This window comes from Rattus norvegicus, chromosome 18 (assembly GCF_021556685.1).
Source record: "Rattus norvegicus strain SHRSP/BbbUtx chromosome 18, alternate assembly SHRSP_T2T, whole genome shotgun sequence".
In the NCBI taxonomy this organism is placed as follows: domain Eukaryota; kingdom Metazoa; phylum Chordata; class Mammalia; order Rodentia; family Muridae; genus Rattus; species Rattus norvegicus.
In genome coordinates this window covers 60,615,161-60,633,323 of record NC_141551.1, presented here as the reverse complement: position 1 = coordinate 60,633,323, position 18,163 = coordinate 60,615,161, and the positions used below count along the sequence as shown (strand labels likewise).

General features: G+C 45.7%; 1 protein-coding gene across 35 annotated transcripts in view; it reads right to left on the bottom strand.

Moving 5' to 3' along the window:
- Nedd4l (NEDD4 like E3 ubiquitin protein ligase) overlaps positions 1-18,163 on the bottom strand; it is a 332,826-nt gene that overhangs the window by 135,835 nt on the left and 178,828 nt on the right. For 25 of the 35 annotated variants that reach the window (XM_087592381.1, XM_087592408.1, XM_087592380.1 and 22 more), the window contains 3 exon segments: positions 13,019-13,100; positions 9,720-9,758; positions 7,393-7,446 (listed from right to left, as the gene is read on the bottom strand). In XM_087592381.1, coding sequence (XP_087448507.1) covers positions 7,393-7,446; positions 9,720-9,758; positions 13,019-13,100 — 175 coding nt within the window. 35 annotated transcript variants of the gene reach the window in all.

Genomic DNA, 18,163 nt, shown 5'->3' with positions numbered 1-18,163 from the left:
AACTATGATGATAATGATAATAATAATCTTAATTGTGAGGTGCCAAACCACAAGCTGTTAGTCCAAGTGCGAGCTGACTTGGAGGACAAACCCCAGCCAGTGTCAGCCCCGTGTGCTGCATATACAACTTTCAAGACATTGCTGAAAGTGAGTCATATAACCCTGGGTTACTCTCATGCCTGACCTCACGAAGAGAGGGACAAAACAAAAACTTATAAAATCTGTTAAAAGCAAAGCAAAGCCAAATCCACAAGTCAATTAAAAGAATACAACATAATTTTTTTTCAAATAGACTGACGGCTAAAATTTGATTAAAGTATTTTTTGTAGTTTAAAAAAATTGCAAAAACTATTTTTATAGTTTAAAAACATTAACATTTCTTCTTCTGTAAAAAGCCCCTTTGCTGAACTGAAACTCTCTCCAGATAAAACTTTGCAAATTCCTTTGTTGTCCAGTGAAATTCCCCTGTATCCACAAAGGACCATTGTGCTACTGAAGACTGTGGTGAAGTTCAGAGGGCAGGCAGGGGACGGTAAGGCCCTCCCTCCCTTCTGCTACCTTGTGGGAATTACAGCTTTTGCTCCTGGGCCCTCCTCCCTGTTTACTTACAAAGCCTTGTGTCAGCAAGAAATCAAGAAACTCCCCAGCCTTTCTAAGTAACTAGGGTTATAGCACAGATGGAAACCCTTGAACACTTACTAGTATCAATGGGACTGGGAAGCTGGCTCCTTAGGTTAGGAAAGTGAAGAGCTTGACAGTTATCTGTGTAAAGGGCGTTTGAGTGTGAGTAAAGACAGCCCAACCGTCTTAGGATAACTCAAATATAGCCGGGAGGCTTATATCAAAAAACCTAATCTAAGACGGCAACTAATTCATTAAGAGACATCTAAGAACACCACAGACGGAGAGGATGAATTCTAAGACCCTGGAGATATTTACTTGTCTATAGCTGTTGCCTTTAAGAACAGATTTGCTTTATGGATGACGTTTGACCTTGGGGAGTCTACTCTCACGCAGATTTCCCCTGTATTTTCTACTAAGAATCTAGCTGGCTAACATTTTAGATTTATTTAGAACGTTTGGGGGGCACGTTTGAACACACTGTGCAAAAGGAATTCCAAATTGAAAGATTTTCTACATCACTTACACCCAGACTGAGTAATCAACTGCACTTAATTTTTCACTTAAAATAATGAAGAACTGTCCTTAGACTAAAGCAGCAGATAACCGAACCACTGAGAGAGGAGTGGCCGCTAGACAGTAGACGCCTGAGTGAATGTTTTCCTTCAAGATATTTATCTTGAAGGTCCAGGCAGCTGCTGGCCAAGCCTAACACCGTTGGTCTCTGTGACACACACACAAAAGCTGGAACAGAGATCGTCCCATTACATGGTCAGGTCTGCTATCTCTCTCTCCTTCCTTCCTTCCTTCCTTCCTTCCTTCCTTCCTTCCTTCCTTCCCTCCCTCCCTCCCTCCCTCCCTCCCTCCCTCCCTCCCTCCCTCCTTCCTTCCTTCCTTCCTTCCTTCCTTCCTTCCTTCCTGTTTTGCTTTCTTGCTTTTGTTTGTTTGGTTTTATTTTTGGGGAAAGGCTTTTGCTTAAAAGAAAACCATCAGTTTGCCAACCATGTGGTAATTATTTACGAGTCCAAAGTACATGTCTACAGAAACATGTTCTCTAGGTAGCACTTTGCCTCCAAGGCAAGGTCATTGTTCCGCTCCAGAAAGTGCTTTCCTCTACACCAGTGGTTCTCAACCTCCCTAAAGCTAGGACCCTTTAATACGGCTCCTCACAATGTGGTGACCCCAACCACAAAACTACTTTCACTGCCACTGTGTAACTGTAATTTTGCGACCTTTTTTATTAATCATAGTGTAAATATCTGATATGTGACTGCTTCCTCAAAGGGGGGCAGGACCCACAGGTTGAGAATCAATGATTTACATAGTCCTTCCTTGCGAGTTACATTCTTAAGATCTGTGTGGTTTTAGGATATTCTCTCTTTTTAAAATTTGATTAGAGATTCTAGACTGAGCGTTTGGTCATTGTAACTGCATCTGTCCTCAACACCTAAACACCACAGTGAGTTCTGTTTTCAACCTGAGGAAGTCCTCACTAGGGGCTGTCGCTGGCTGAACGTGGGATTGCACTGATGAAACCTGAAACTGACAGTGATTTCCTGGGGTAGGTTTAACAGACTACACTGTCAAATCACATTGAAATTTGTATCGAAGTGGAGGAAACTGAATGGGTTTGGACCAAGAACAGGTTCAAGACTTCATGGACATGAAGAAGAAAAAGGACCCACTTGCCTTTCATATCTGTTTATTCCTACACATGGGTGGATTCTCAGTGATGGGGTGGAGTGATAAAGTTTACCTGAATCACCAGAAACACTCCCAAGCACCAATCAATAAAGGGCCACAGTATTCTAGGATACCGACTCAGCCACCTACCTTAAAAAGACAAAATCACACCGAAACCTGAACGCTAAGGTCCACAGGCATCTCCCGACCATACTTTGAAACTACCAAACACAAGAAGGTCTGAGGGGGGAGACCATTTAGAAACTGGAGGCTTGTTCTTAGAGAGAACACTGAAGTGGAAGCTAGCACAGGGCAACCTGACTGACTGATACTGTGTGGGCTGGAAGTGACCCCTGGCTTGGCAGTCAGCAGCTGTCTTTCTGTACTCCATTTCACAGAAAGGAGTGAGCAAAACCCCACATGCAGTGAGGCCAGAATGCCCTCTAAGGACTGCTTCCACAGCTGGACAGAGGGCACCATCCCGTGTCAGCATCCTTGGCTTAGACACTCAAGTGGGCCGAGCTAAGTTACACTGCTGTGTCATGTGTCCCTGCCACAGCTTTCGTGTGGCACCTTGTCCACAGCCAATCTGCTCCCAAAACACATCTCTTATTGTTCCTGAAGTGACACATACTCTTAACCAGAACTGCCAAATGGCACAAAAACCAACAACAATAAATGTCATAGCGAGAACTAATATTGTCTTTAAGAAGAACCAAGTTCAGACTCCACGAAGAGGCTCAAATGCCTCTCCTTCCCAACAGCCTTTGAGCTTTCTGGGACTGTTGTCAGAACCGTGTTTGCAAGCAAAGTTTCAAACGCGCTTCCGACATCAGCACATTTAGGCGCTGACTTATTTTATAGCAGACTAGTTTTTTTTTTTTTTTTTTTTTTTTTTTCTTTTTTTTCGGAGCTGGGGACCAAACCCAGGGCCTTGCGGTTGCTAGGCAAGCGCTCTACCTCTGAGCCAAATCCCCAACCCCAGCAGACTAGTTTTAAGAAATATATTTTTAAAGTCCTTTCATCCAGAAGGAAATCTAAAAAGGGTGTGTATTAAGCTTGAGATTCCAAAACAGACAGAGCTTGTTGATGTCCAAGACCTACAGAAAAGGTTTTTTTTCCTCCCGAAAGGCTAACTTGCTTCATTGACTGCTACCAAAACACTGGGTTCCACTGACCCCAACAGGGAAGGATATTCCCTTAAGCAGAGGATCAGGCTGCAAAATAACCAAGCTTTCTGGGCTGGCCTGGTCTCTTCTGGGCCAAACATGTGCATTTATGGACTTACCGGAACACCAGTCCCAGGGTGTCCAGGGCTCTTGGGAGTCTCCTCTTGGTTTTGGGGGGCTTCTTCAGGTCCCCGAGTCACAAGAATTCGGAAGTGCTGCTGTCCCGCATTTTGATCCTGCCTGATCTTGAACATGCACCCTGGACTCTGCGGGGTCCTCTCTGAATTTGTCCTGCGGATCTCGGGGACCATCCTACGAGGTGATGCTTCTGGGGTTCCTCGGTCTTCGGTAGGGCTCACGCGGCCTGCTCGGGGCTGGGTCGGGTACGATGTGCTCCTCTCCAGCCGAATTCGTGGATATCTCACCAACCTGTCCCCCTTAGTGCCAGTGAAGCCAAAGTTGAAGTCACCGCCCAGCCCCACAGTGCCTTGATGGGGCTGCTGCAGCTGAAAGACAAAGCAGCGCTTCCCGGAGCTCCCAGAAGCGTCTGGAACATGCTGAAGGGACCAGCGCCTGGGTTCGGCCTGGCCGTCCGGGCCGAAGGGCAGGAGCCGTACCTGGCGCACATCAGCACTTGAGGCTCTGTGTTGGATGCGCAGGCCTGGGGTGGCCTCCTCCGTATCCTCGGCCAGGCGGGGACTCGGACCACGGTGGTCACAAGTGCCATTGACCAGGGTCCCCGGGTCCCAGGCTGCCCTTGGAGGGGAGCTTCCAGGAGTGTCCACCGGAGAGGGCTCCGATGAGCCGATCTGAGCAGAGACCCTTGTGGCTGCGGCCTGGTCTCCGAGGTCACCCTGGGCGCTTGGGGGCCTGTCGTCAGGCCCCTCCTGTGGCCCGCAGCTGTCTGTGGCACCGTCTGCGGCCTTTCGCTGCAGGGAGATCTTCATGGAGGAGCTACGAGTGGGCCGGGCGTCTACCCCAGCCAGGAGCTGCGGGATGAACATGGATGAGCTGCGCTTGAGGGCACCCACGCCCTCCTGCAGGCCGCTGTCTTCCCCTGCGTTTTGGGTGAAGGGGTGCGGGCTGCTTCTCCGTGGCAGCGTCTGGAATGCCATGAAAAAGTCCTCTTCTCTCTCCTGGTCTAGAATCTCAGACTCGGGGGCCGTATTGCTGCGGCCAGAGCCAAAATGAAACCGAAGCCGATGGGCCATGGTGACCAGGGGGGCCGGGAGGGAGCGGGCGAGCGACAACAACAGGCCCAGCACTGCCAGAAGTCAGAACCCAAAGACACCAACTCCAAGAAAAAGTGTCCCATCTGCCAAACCGTTAGCACTGCGGCACCAAGAGCGACAGATAGCAGAAATAGCCCAAGTGGCAAGCAACATTCCAGGCATGATTGGGTAAGAGCAAAAAGCCCTCATCTACTCTGTGACAGAGGGTAGGATGGCCAGAGACACATGACCGCCGGCTCCCCCTCCAATGCCAGCTTCTGGACTTAGTGAAGTTTCCCCTCTCTTGCTGTTTTCCCCCCCTCTGAACAGCAAGAGCCTGAAACAGCATCTTCCCAGCTGCCGCAGTTCTGTCAGAAAGGGGCGGCCCAGCAGGGAGCTGGGGCAGCTGACTAAGGCAGCAAACACACTCCATGCGCAACCAGGCCGTAAATCTGACCCACCACGCTCATAGGGCACTGCTTTCCCGGCGACCAAGAGCAACAGGTCTCTTTTCTAGCTGATGCAGGAGACACTGCAGCAAGCGCATACCCAGAGGTATGTCATCCACCTCCCCACCGTGTTCCCGAGAATGAGCAAAATACAGCTTGGTTGCAGGATGAACCCTCTCAAGCATCAAATGCTATGTTTCTGTTATGATATCACCACCCTACCACGAGGGAATGCAAAGTAATAAAATGTACTATAAATACGATTACACACCCCGCGGAATTAGTGTCCCTTTAATGGGAAATTATTAGACCATGATCTACAAGTAACAAAATAGCCAAGTGGAGGCGCAGGGGGCACACTACTGCACAGCCAGCTGTGGGCCTGGTCCAGCTCCTGCTACTTACTATAAACATTCTTCGTGTGTGTGTGTGTGTGTGTGTGTGTGTGTGTGTGTGTGTGTGTGTGACACAATATGGTTGCCAGACACAGCAGCTAACAGAGAAAAGAAACCCAGCAGGGGAAAACAATCTCTCTAGACACGTACAGGCACACACAGACACCACACAGACAGACAGACACACTCACACTCACACCCAGAGAGATATGATATGGCTTTGTAGTGATTTAACTTGAATACCATACAGAAGAAATGTGTGCAGCTGTTTTACAGGCAGAACTCATCGAGATCACCGCAGTTGGGCCACAAACCTAGAGTCTTACTGTTTGCAACACGCCAGAGACTAGACCTGAGAACTAAAAGCTGAATGACCCAAAAAACTGTCATCGGATTCATAACGAACCTGGACATATTCTTTGCATATTCAATATGCTCTTTCCTATGACTCAGAAACATCGGTTCCTTAACAAAGAGATTTATTTAGGCAGGACTTTAAAAAAAAATAGAAGGGGAATTACCAGGGGCAAAGAGTGACAAAAACCTCCTTTAAAAAAAGCATCTTTCTGTTGACAGCTCTAGGGCACAGGGTGTGGCAGATTAATCCCGTGTTTACACACACCCGAACTTGTTTTCTAAAACCTCAGGGTTTTGAATGGCAAAAAATAACCTCTGTGAGACCTAGTCTGCTCACTGCCTGAACTTCCAAGTAGACGCCAGTCACGTATTGTCTTCACCGGATTAACAGACAACAAAGCCAGAGCCACGACCAGAGTTATTGACATTCTATGGATAGTAACCGCACAGCAGACAGCCTGGGGCAAGGCCTAGCACGAACATTTAAAACACAACTGCTCCAGGAGGTTTTAAATCGCTCTGCATTCGAAGCCCCCTTTGGGTTTGGAAATATAGTTTCTTACCCGCGACAAGGTCACTCAACTGCAAATGTTATTTCAGATCACACACAGTGGGAAATACGACACTTTCTAAACAGTAAATTTCTCTGGCAGAAGAACATAAAGAGGTACTTTCTCTTCAAGTTTGACCACCGATTCATTTTCAAAACGGCTTTCTTCCACAATGTGGAGGGTAGGCACCAAGGTGTGGAGACCCTGTTCCTTCAGACTTACCGCCTGCATTATTTCAAAGAAGGCTGCCGGTTCACTTACCAGCCGGCCCTTGCTGGATGGAAGTGTGAGAGGTCAGGACTACATTGTGCAAGATCCTTATTTTGGTTTTGGTGGGGTTTTCCTCCACGTATGGGTTTGTTGTTTTTATAGTACTGTGAACGGAACTTCGCACATGCCAGGCAAGTCCTCTACCACTGAGACACAGCCCCAGCTCTTACGATAGCCCTTTCGAATTCCCTTCTAAGGATTTTTTTTTTTTTTTTGAGAAAGTACCCGTTGGATTTCACCTGCTAAGGAGACTTGCTTTCATTATAAACAAACTTGTAATTAGATTTTTGTTTCCCCAGAGACAACCACCATAGAGTTGTTGGTGAATTTGCTGTGGTACTATATGTCTGAGGAACGTTTTGAAATGACCGTGTGGCTTGTTTACAAGATTGATGGCCTCGTTACAGATGCACACACTCATCCACATTCCCTAGAGGAAGCATAGTAAGGGGTGAGGCCATCATAGGTGACTTTTATTAGTGTTAGTATATAAAAAAAATACACACGTAACCAAATCAATTTTATGACCTAGTAACACATAAATATTTGTTGGTATTGAGAACTTTAACAGTGAAACAGAAACAGTCTTCTTGGGGCATGTGCACTGCTGGGTGACCCAGAGGCACTACTCAAGAAAAAAATTCCAATTTTTAAGAAATAAATCAAACTCAAAACCAAGGACTTACCAATCTGTTCTCGTCAAATACTTCAAATAAGAGCCTGTGATTAGATGGATTTACCTAAAAGGAACAGAAAGTGTATTTCAAAAATCAACGGGTATCATTTTAGAATTGGAGTAAGAGACACAGGACTAATGAAGGATGACTCCTAGCACATTGGATTCTATGGTATGTCAATAGCTGACCTGCTTACCTGCTAGTATTCTACCCCAAATATCTAGACATACCAGAAAAAGACAGAACCTTCATCCTAGTCTCTCAAAGAGTGATTCTCAACAGTCTAAGAGGTCTCCTCATCTCTTTTACAGAGGCACCTTCAGATCTGTAAATCAAGGTCCTATGCTCAGCTACTTACTACCTACCTATGGTGATATCCTCCCTACAACTATAATTTCCTGAAGCACTAACACTATATGGCCTCATTTAATTCTCCCAACAACCCAACACCAGAAATCATTGAAACCAGAGGCTTGAAGCAATTTGCCCAGGAACCTACAGTCAGTATACTGAGCAATCAGAACTTGCTTGCCCTGGGTCAGGGTAAAGTCACAGCCCCTGAGGCTGCTAGTGCTTCTTCTCTCTCTTTCCCAAATAACCCATGTCTCTTCCAGTAGACTCAGGTGCCAAGTTAGACTAGGTGTCAGTAGACTAGTTACCAACCCTCCCTGATGTGTCACCATGCACTGATATTTGGATCCCTGCCTGTCAATCGGGGAAGAAAAGATTACCCTGAAAGGATTCTCTTTCTTTGGGGAAAACATCTCTGGAGACTGAGAATATCTGGTGTTCTCAGAGGCTGTGAGTGGTCACGACAGACACGGGACTTGGGTCTAAGGCTAGGCTTAGGCTCCTTCCTCATGGAACATGGAATGGCATTATATTTGATTGGAGCACAGAGGGCTCGTGTGCTCAATCTGAGCTCTTGGCCCTGGGTCTGCAGACAGCTTAGCAGCAGAGCAAGCAATGGATGGCTGTCTGTTCATCGACTCTGCAAAGGGCCCCACGCTATCAGGAATGCATCGATAGTCTACAGTAGGAGTTGGTGCACAACAGGCGTGCAATGTGAAATTGTGGAGGAATAAAATAAAGATCTTTAATAAAAAAACAAAAACACGCCCACAAGTAAGAGTCATTGAAACCGTTTTATACCTACTAAAACGTATACAATGTGGTTCAAACAGGAGGGGTACAAACAACTTGGAGTTTCGTGAAGGCTGCTTGGTGTATGTGAGAGTCAGCTAAGAGCCAGTAACAGACACTTCTCGACCTCCAACAGTTTTCAGTTCTTCACAGAGCTTTCTAAAACACATCTGGTAGAGGCTGATCACGGGATCTATCGAGTGTTAAAGCCTCAGAATCACATTTCAGCTCTGAACATAACAGAAAACAGACGCTGGGTAAGTCATCCAAGTTCGCAGTACAAAATATCCTATCACGGCTGAGAGGAAAAAGCCAGGATCTTGTGCAAGGGGCCTAGCGGCACCAGGAGACCTAGGCAGGAGCAGTTTGGAGGCATAAAACATCAGGAGTGTGTAGTCAACGCAAGCTTTCATTTTTAAACAGGAAAGGCCTTCTCTTCCAATTAAATGGTTGAGGGCTCAATGTGTCCTACCTAATATCTGCTAGCAAACACCAGTCTCCACTAATTCAGAGAATCCCTTTCCATACCCAGCTGCTCTAAATAGGGAGTGCTGGAGGCCGAGGAAATGTTCTCCTGTGCTGTGGTACTGAAAGTAATTGTATGCATTAGATCTCTGAATTAGCAACCTTTCCCTTCTAACCAGAACACAGCTGGTAATTTTTCTGTCTTTGGTGGGGAGGCAGTGCTGAGGATCAAACCCAGGCTCTCCGGATTGGTAGGCAAGGACTCTACCACTGAACCACCCCTGGCCTCATCGCTGGCAAGATGTAATGCTTCCTTTTCAACCATCTTCCTACCGTGGACAAGCAAAGCACCTCACATAGACATCCAACTAGTGGTTTCAATTGCACTGCTTCTTGCCCTTTTCTTCGAATTTCTTTTTCCAAAGGTTGCAAAACTAAACAAACCCACAACTGAAATTAACCAGACTTAATTCATCTTATTTTTAAAGAAAAGTTTGAGTCAAAAAAAAAAAAAATAACATGCTATTTTTGACAACCTGTTTTATCTCTCCTATACTGCTCCAAATGAGACCTCCACAGATTTTTGAAATTTGGGACACATTCAGAGTCTACCTGCTTAAACATTCTCTTAAGATGCTAACCAGCTTTCTTCCCGCGAGCCTATTTTGATATATCAATATCAATCTAGAGATCAGTAACAATCATTACAAAAGAGAAGGAAAACTTACTCTAAAATAAAACTCTTCATTCCACTTTGGGTTCAGCGTCTGGAAGAGAGATCATGCTGTGATCTTCGGCAGTGTTGGAACTGACAGTCACTAACACAATACAACTCTTCACATTTGCACAAGCATTTTCTTCATAAGAGCGATTTTCAGAATGGCAACAAAGACAGCATTCAGTCAATTACTTGAGACATTCTATATACCCAAAGTGCATGTGGAGGGACAGTATTTATGACACTGACCATTCATGACCATGGAAACCATAAGTTTCACGAACACGCTTACCCAGAGGGAAAATGCTGGGACTTACTGACAAAGAGTCATGAAAACAAAAGTCCCCTTCAGAAAATAACATCAAAAATGATCTACTCCGTTAAGAAGGAAGTGAACCTCGCTGGCTCCCCTCTACTCGCTACAAGGCTGTGCTAAACCTGGAATGGCTGAAAAACGCTCACTACTTACATCAATGCTGACATTTGAGGGAGATTCTATAAAGAACAGTACTGATGGGATTTTAACACACACACACACACACACACACACACACACACACACACACACACACAGAGACAGAGAGAGACAGAGAGAGATAGAGAGACAGAGAGAGAGACAGAGAGAGACACAGAGAGAGACACAGAGAGAGAGACACAGAGAGAGAGACAGAGAGAGAGACACAGAGACACAGAGAGAGACAGAGACAGAGAGAGAGACACACAGAGAGAGACAGAGAGAGACACAGAGAGAGAGAGACAGAGAGAGACATAGAGAAAGACAGAGAGATACAGAGAGACAGAGACAGAGACAGAGAGATAGAGAGAGACACAGAGAGAGAGACAGAGACAGAGAGACAGAGAGAGAGACAGAGAGAGACAGAGAAAGACAGAGAGAGAGACAGAGAGACAGAGACAGACAGAGACAGAGAGACAGAGAGAGACAGAGAGACAGAAAGACAGAGAGAGACAGAGAGAGACACAGAGAGAGAGACAGAGAGAAAGAGAGAGAGAGAGAGAGAGAGAGAGAGAGAGAGAGAGAGAGAGACGGAGAGAGAAAGGGGGGTTATAACCAAAGGGAACTGTATTTCTTCACAAAAAAAATAATTTAAAAATATCCTTCGATCTTCTCCATGTATGATTCATTATCAATCTATTTAAATACACATCTTGCAAGAACACAGCAATGATATCTTAATGCTCAGCTCCAACAAAACGTCTTTCCAAACTAATATAAAGCACTTTTTATGAAGGAACACACGTACACACACACACACACACACACACACACACACAGACAGACAGACACACACACACACACACACACACACACACACACACATTTGTATAGGCATAAAAGTCAGAGAAACAGAAACTGTAAAGATGACCTGTAAAATTCTGAAACCAAAAAAAAAAAAAAATTCATCAACATGTCTGCCTTTTAGCAGAGGAAAGAAAAAAAAAAAGAGAACAAACAAACAAGGAAGCATGGAATACCACACATGCAAAACAACACTGCCCATGATCAATCGAATTGGTTAAAAATACAGCAAGATCCCCACTTTCCCCACACCCCAACTCCTCAAAAGACCCCTGCCTAAATGACCACACTTTGGGGCATGAATAGAACTGAGATGGAATTCGGTGTGTGTGTGTGTGTGTGTGTGTGTGTGTGTGTGTGTGTGTGTGTGTGTATGTGTGTGAAATGTTCCCCTCCAACCTGAAAGACAGGTACAGGGGCTGAAGTAGGAGGTGTCGCCAGGCAGGCAAGGGACAAAAGGCGACCACAAAGCCAATGGAGCAGGGACCCAGGTAGAGGAAGCCTTAGTTCTCCCGCAAGCACGGCACAGTACAGCACAACATGGCACAACACAGCACAGCAAATACTAACCAGGAGGCTGGCTGCGGGAATGGAGACACTCCCTCCAGCTGGCGAACGGAGGGAGAAACAGGGCTGTCACTCCAAATGAAAGACATTGCAATACCCTCGTCACTGGCATGTGTCCCTGGCTCTAGTCCAGCAGGGGACTAGGCCCCCTGACTGTTCCAACGAGGTGCCCCAGCTTCCCTGGGAACAGAACAAATGCCAGCGCCTAACACTGGGAACAATGGCCTCATCCTCACAGGCAGCCTCCCACTAATCTGTACACTGGCTTCTGTTTGCAAACAGATTCTACTGCTAGTCTCAATGCCAGGTGAAGGACACTGCATTACTGTTTCCTGTACAAAATGACCCAACTGTGCCAGAGATCCGAAGTGTCTCCATAGCAGCAGGAACGATGCAATATTTTAAAGCAATCATGGAATCAGGATACATTTTTGCAAAGTGATGAGACTATCAAACAGATTCAGGGAAACAGAGAGAGAGAGAGAGAGAGAGAGAGAGAGAGAGAGAGAGAGAGAGAGATAGTGTGTGTGTGTGTGTGTGTGTGTGTGTGTGTGTGTGGTGTTTTGGGGGGATGATAGTCACTCACAAACAACCCTAACATAAATATAGCATTCCTGGTAGAGAACACGCTGCCTATCACAAAGCTGCCTCCACCCCCAAGAAATATCTCTGTATTTTATATATGTAAACATGTAAACATAGGGGTGAGTGGGTTTAGATGTTATTCATATAGGGCTGAGATGGCTCAGTCAGTAGCATGTTTGCTGTGCCAGCACCCGTGTAAACAGTGGGCGGAGCAATGGCATGCAGGGATGCAGAGACAGATCGGGGCTTGCTACCCTGTCCATCTACCCAAGCCAGCGAGTTCTGCGTTTAGCAACAGACCCTGTCTCAAAAACAGGGAAAGAATATGGAAGTCGCCTGATGTTCAGCTGTGACTTTCACACATCCATGTTTATTCTCCCCTCCACATGAACATGTACGACACACACCAACAACAGAAATATACATATGCACCTATATCTTTATTATTAATACATCCCTAGTTACTTTCATGTTAACTAAGCATTTTGCTTCCTTACGTAACAGTTCAAGTCAAGCCATTCCTTTTCTGCCTGCTAACTCCACAATCCATTTCATTAAGTAAATTTTAAATTACAGCTTATATTTTTTTATGAAAACTATTGAGTTTACCAGAACAACTTATTTGCTTAGTTATATGTGTTATGAGAAAAAAAAAAACAACTTTATATAGATAATTCAAATAAAACATGAAAAAGTTTTTTGGATTATGGATGATTTTCAGAGAAAATACTAAAAAAAAAAATTGCTATCTTATCCTTAAAACGCAAACTGCTACAAGGCAAAAATACGAAATGTCAAATTGGGACTTACATGAATTTCATAGAAGCTGGCCGACCTACCTTTTTAATTGTCTTAGTCTGAACCAGAGCGAGTTCTCTGTTCTCGTCAGCTACGTACAACGAGAGCTTCACGTATGGGTCACTGCAAGGAAACGGCTCACGTTAAATGGTGCTATATTTTTTTTTTCATTAGCAACAAACAAGCAAACAAAAACAGCAAAATGGAATTAAGATGTAAACACCAGTTAACACCCCAGCTCACATTTATGAGCATAAAGTAACTGGCAGATTCTAATTAATAACCGGCAGATTCTAATTAATGTCCCTGTCGAACGGAGCCCAAATTAAACAATGCGGAGACCAAAGAAACCAGCGCGCTAACTTTAAAGACGATCTTTCCAACAGCCAAACTGCCATCACGTTTAGACTCTCGACAGATTTTCAGAGAGATTAATAAGTGACACAGGAAATCCGTTTTGGCAAATAAAAGCCTATCAAGAAAACCTAAGTTTACAGCCCATTCATAGTCTCATTCTACCCCGTGGGTAAGAAAAGCTCTTCTAGTGCATATAAAACAATGATTACTCACTTAAACCATGACAGATAAAATAAACAAACACTTCAAAACTAAACACTGAAGCCTAGAGAATTCAGTGGTCACCCGAAGTTAGAGACTGGAGAAGCCTAGATGAAATTTCAAGTTTCCTGACTACAAGTCCTTGTACAAACTACAGTCGTGAACTTGAGAAAAGCAGGCATCTTCTAGCAAGACACGTATTGAAAGTGTACCCAATAGAGACTGTCTGCTAACAGTGCTGGTCCACTCAGATTCTCTGGTTTTGCTAACCCAAATGCTCTAAATTATTCAAGTTTTAATTTAAAAAAAAAAAAATGGGGATGGGGATAGTCAGATGACTCAGCAGGAAAAGTATCAATGTTGTCTGATGACCTGAGTTCAATCCCTGGTACCCACGTAAGAGTGGAAGGAGAAAGCTTTCCTGTTATCGTCTGACCTACACATGCGTATTCCTATAGACCGACCGACCGACCGACCGACCGACAGACAGACAGACAGACAGACAGACACACACACACACACACACACCCATGGGGGGTGGGGAGGAGAGAGAGAGAGAGACAGAGAGAGAGACAGAGAGAGTGAGAGACAGACAGAGAGACAGAGAGAGAGACAGAGAGAGTGAGAGACAGACAGAGAGAGAGACAGAGAGACAGAGAGAGAGAGACAGAGAGAGAGAGACAGAGAGAGAGAGAGAGAGAGAGAGAGAGAGAGAGAGAGAGAGAATAACCTGTATGAAGAGATTTCTTAAGTGTTACTCTTGAGGACTCAGAAACCAAAAAGCTCTCTAATGTATTTACCCTTCCAGTTTTTGCTTCTTTAATTATCTATGCCTGCTCATTTATCTCCATCACTCTATTGTGCCAGTTTCAAGCCAATCAGAGAAGCCGGTCAGCTGGCCAGGGAAGTAAGTGCACTAACAAAACCCTATAATTTATGAGGAGAAGTCTGAAGCCCGAGGATAGAGAGAAACCCTGTCTTAGAAACCGCTCCAACACACAGTGGAGAGAGTTAGCCTTGAGGGGCCATCCCAGCAATGACTACGTCTTCCAGAGTATTCGCAAAGACGACAGAAAATACTTCACGATGCTGAGTGTATCAACGCCAACTTGTTATCTCCAACAATGAGTTTATGGTGTGAACCCTTCCTTCATAAAAGACTGGCAGTAAGAGGAGAGCCGAGATGGGTGATGTACTCGCTGTGCAAGCATGAGGGCCCAAGTTCGGGTCCCTAGCACCCACGTAAGAGCTGAGTGTAGACGCATGTCTGGGTGGCAGAGATGGGCCCTTCTCGGCTCACAGGTCAGTCAAATAATAATCATAGTCATAGTAATAAAAAAATATCAAAAGCAATGAGAAAGATAACCAATGTGGTCCTTTGGTCTCTATACTATACCCGAAGGGGGAGACTGCATTCGTTAACCCATCCACCCACACATACACCCCCACTCCAAGCACACACAAAATCAAAGGTCTGTAAAGTACTAGCATACAGGAAATGATATTTGTCAGCCTTAATTTTTTTGTTCATAAAACAGAAAGCTTGCTTTGGGGAAGGAATATTTAAACACACATGTGCACGTTTTACCTGGACACTTCAGAAAAACACAGAAAAGCAGTGACCAAGACTCAGCACCTACTGCACGGACAAGGTCCAAGCAGACCTTCCCTTTTTGGTCAGTCTTCAGGCTTGAGTTCTCCAGAATCTCTGAGAGGAGAGGGTGGTTTAAATACAGATTGCTGGACGCCGTGGCCTGAGCTAAAACTCAGATAACCTGAGGAGAGTCCCCAGAATTAACATTTCTAGAACGTTCCCTGATGCAGAGGCTCCTGATCTACATTTGGGAAAACAGTGTTCTAAGTGGTATTTGAAAAGTGCATTAACCAGCACTAGACTTTCTTTGTCTCCTTTCTTTTCTAGCCGCCAATCTATCCCTTTAAAAGCTCTCAATGCCCGATTCCAGTCTCAAGAACACTCTCCTGGTGTAGAGAATAAGAGCGTAAACCCATACACATAACCCCACATTACACAAAGTACCCACACACCCATCTGTGTTTTTTGACTTAGATCTGCTGTTGCTATCGCTGGCTACTATGTAACAGACTACAAGGAGTAGTCACGCCTCACCTTAATAGAACATCCACATTCTTCCACTTGTGATTTATTCACCTGCGATTGTACCCTCTGACTACCGTACAAATGACACATGTGGCCGGAGATTGTGGGTGAGGTCGCTGACCATGAGACAGTGTCTTCCAGCTGTGGTGAGGAAGGTACGACTGCACACGTCCCGCCCGGAGTGCTCAAGGTATAATAGACCCTATGAAATATTGACCAAGAAACTTCCTGGTGTATAACTCAGTCTTAAGGGCCTTCAGCCACAGGCCAAGGGGCTAGAACTGGCTAAAGGTCAGTGTGACACAAGTCCAAGGTTAGCAAGAACAAGCAGTTACTAGTATACGCAGCTCTGGTGCATCCCTTCCCTTTTCTGCTAGGGTTGAACCACACTCAACTTTGGGCTACTCATGAATGAGCTGGGACAACAATCCCTAACCCGCAGGGTCATCTAGAGATCACAGAACAAGGCTGCTGGACATCAGTAACGGAGAGTACAGCACCCAACAGCACACATGCCCCCTGATAGGACAGCTGCTGTAAACGGCCTTTCCTCACTCTTAGGAGGCATCTCCAGTGGCTTCTTTCCACTTCCCACCTGTGCTGATTATTGACTGGGTTGATGCTGATTTGCCACATAGTTTGAATGGGGTGTGCCAACCACAGCTATTCCACACTTCCTTATTCATACCCACCGGCACCTGGGTCAGATGCTCGGACCAGGCATCTTTATTCAAAACAACCCACCCCTGGCTTCTAGTTACTGCTCCTCTGGTGTCTGGTACTTAGCACAGCTCAGGGCTAACGTTCACCTAACTCTGTAAGAAGCTCAAGCTTGGCAGGGGTAATATTCTGCAAATATCTACTAGATAACCAAGCAGGCTTATCTAGTTAGACGGTCCTCCCTCCAGGCTGAAGCTTCCTATTTTACGGGCCAATGTCAAACCACAGCCTCCTTCCTTCTAGTCCTCCTAAGAAACCAACAAATTGGTCCTGGGATTTGAACCATTCCCTATTTAACATATGCACATTAACTATTTAATATATGCATATTACATGCCAAGCAAGGGGGTAAGTCCTGGCTCTGCTCCACCTGCCTGGAACAAACAGAAAGAACACAACTACGACCAAGTTGACCAAGAACCCAGGTTCTCATCTTTGACCTCCCATAAGTGAGGGTCACTTAGAATCTGGGAGCCTAGATTCACCTTAGAACTGGGAGTCCTCAGTGATTATCTCAGGAGACAGCCATGAATGTACTCAACTGGGTACCACTGCCAGAGAGGGAAATCTGCAAGGACAGAGCCCAAGACTAGGGTGAAAGGACTCATTCCAGGCAGAAGGATCTGAGGTAAAGACTGGCGAAGGGTCTGGCTCTGCTGCGGTAGAGCTCGGGGACAGCAGCCAAGGAGAGCCGCCGTAAGAAGGCAGCCAGCCTTGCCAGGGCTCAACTCCCTGTTGCTGCGGTGTGACCTTGAGGAACGCACAGAACTTCTCTATACCATATGAAGGCATGGCAATAGGTGCCGCACTAGCACTTTCTGAAGGAAGCTGCTGGGAAGACTGACACGAGCAGTGTGCTTGGCCCTGAGCAAGTGTCCAGTGAACATGTGTGGCCTCATCACCACCTCCACTGAGGCTGCTTAATACAGGTCTGCGAGCAGATTCAGACTCTTTAAAAGGCATGAAGCAGTGAGGAGGCCTCCCCGTCTGGAGTGAGAATGGTCTCGGCAGAGGTGTCAAGGATCAGGAGGAGGAAGAGAGGTGGGGACAGATGATGAGTTGGGAGAATGCTTGGGTAGTTTGAGTCCCACTCAAGAGCAGGAAGGCAAGAGAATCTGAAGTTTGGGAGCATCCCTGATTGCATAGCAAGTTCAAGGTCAGTCTGGAATACAGGAGTCCTCGTTACCGGTAGGTAACCTTTGTGCTCCATGTCCACGGGGATGCATTTGTGGTAAGTTTGTTGGGGACTGTCAAACAAGGACAGTCAGGGCTCTCACCAGAAAATATCAATGATTCGGTATGATGTTAAGATGCCTGAAATCTCGTCCTAGTCCCTAAAACCAAATGTCTAGGTTGGGAGAACAAGAAAATGTATACCAAGTAGAAGGATTGTTAGTTGTCTCCTTATTTTGCGGAGAATATACAAAGTCGAGTGTACACAGATCTGCGTACAAAAGGACATTTGAGGCAAAAATCAGATGGGCGAAATTGCTTTACCTCACAGATCTGAGACACACAAGGAGCTTAAAAAAAAAAAAATCAGTGAGGAGCAGAGAGTGAGGCTGAGGTGGTGAACAGAGCCACCGGGTGTCAAGGAAAGCGTTCCTGCTCGCTCATGAGAAGGCGCACCAAAACCTTTGTTCACAGTCTACTTTGATTTTGAAAACCTTAAAGAAGGGTTTTCTAATGGTCACCACCCTCATGCTCAACATGGAGGCCAGTGTTGACAATTAGCTCTTGTGCCCACATGTTGGTGCATTGGGCAGAGGGCTGTTGGATCTGTACTGAC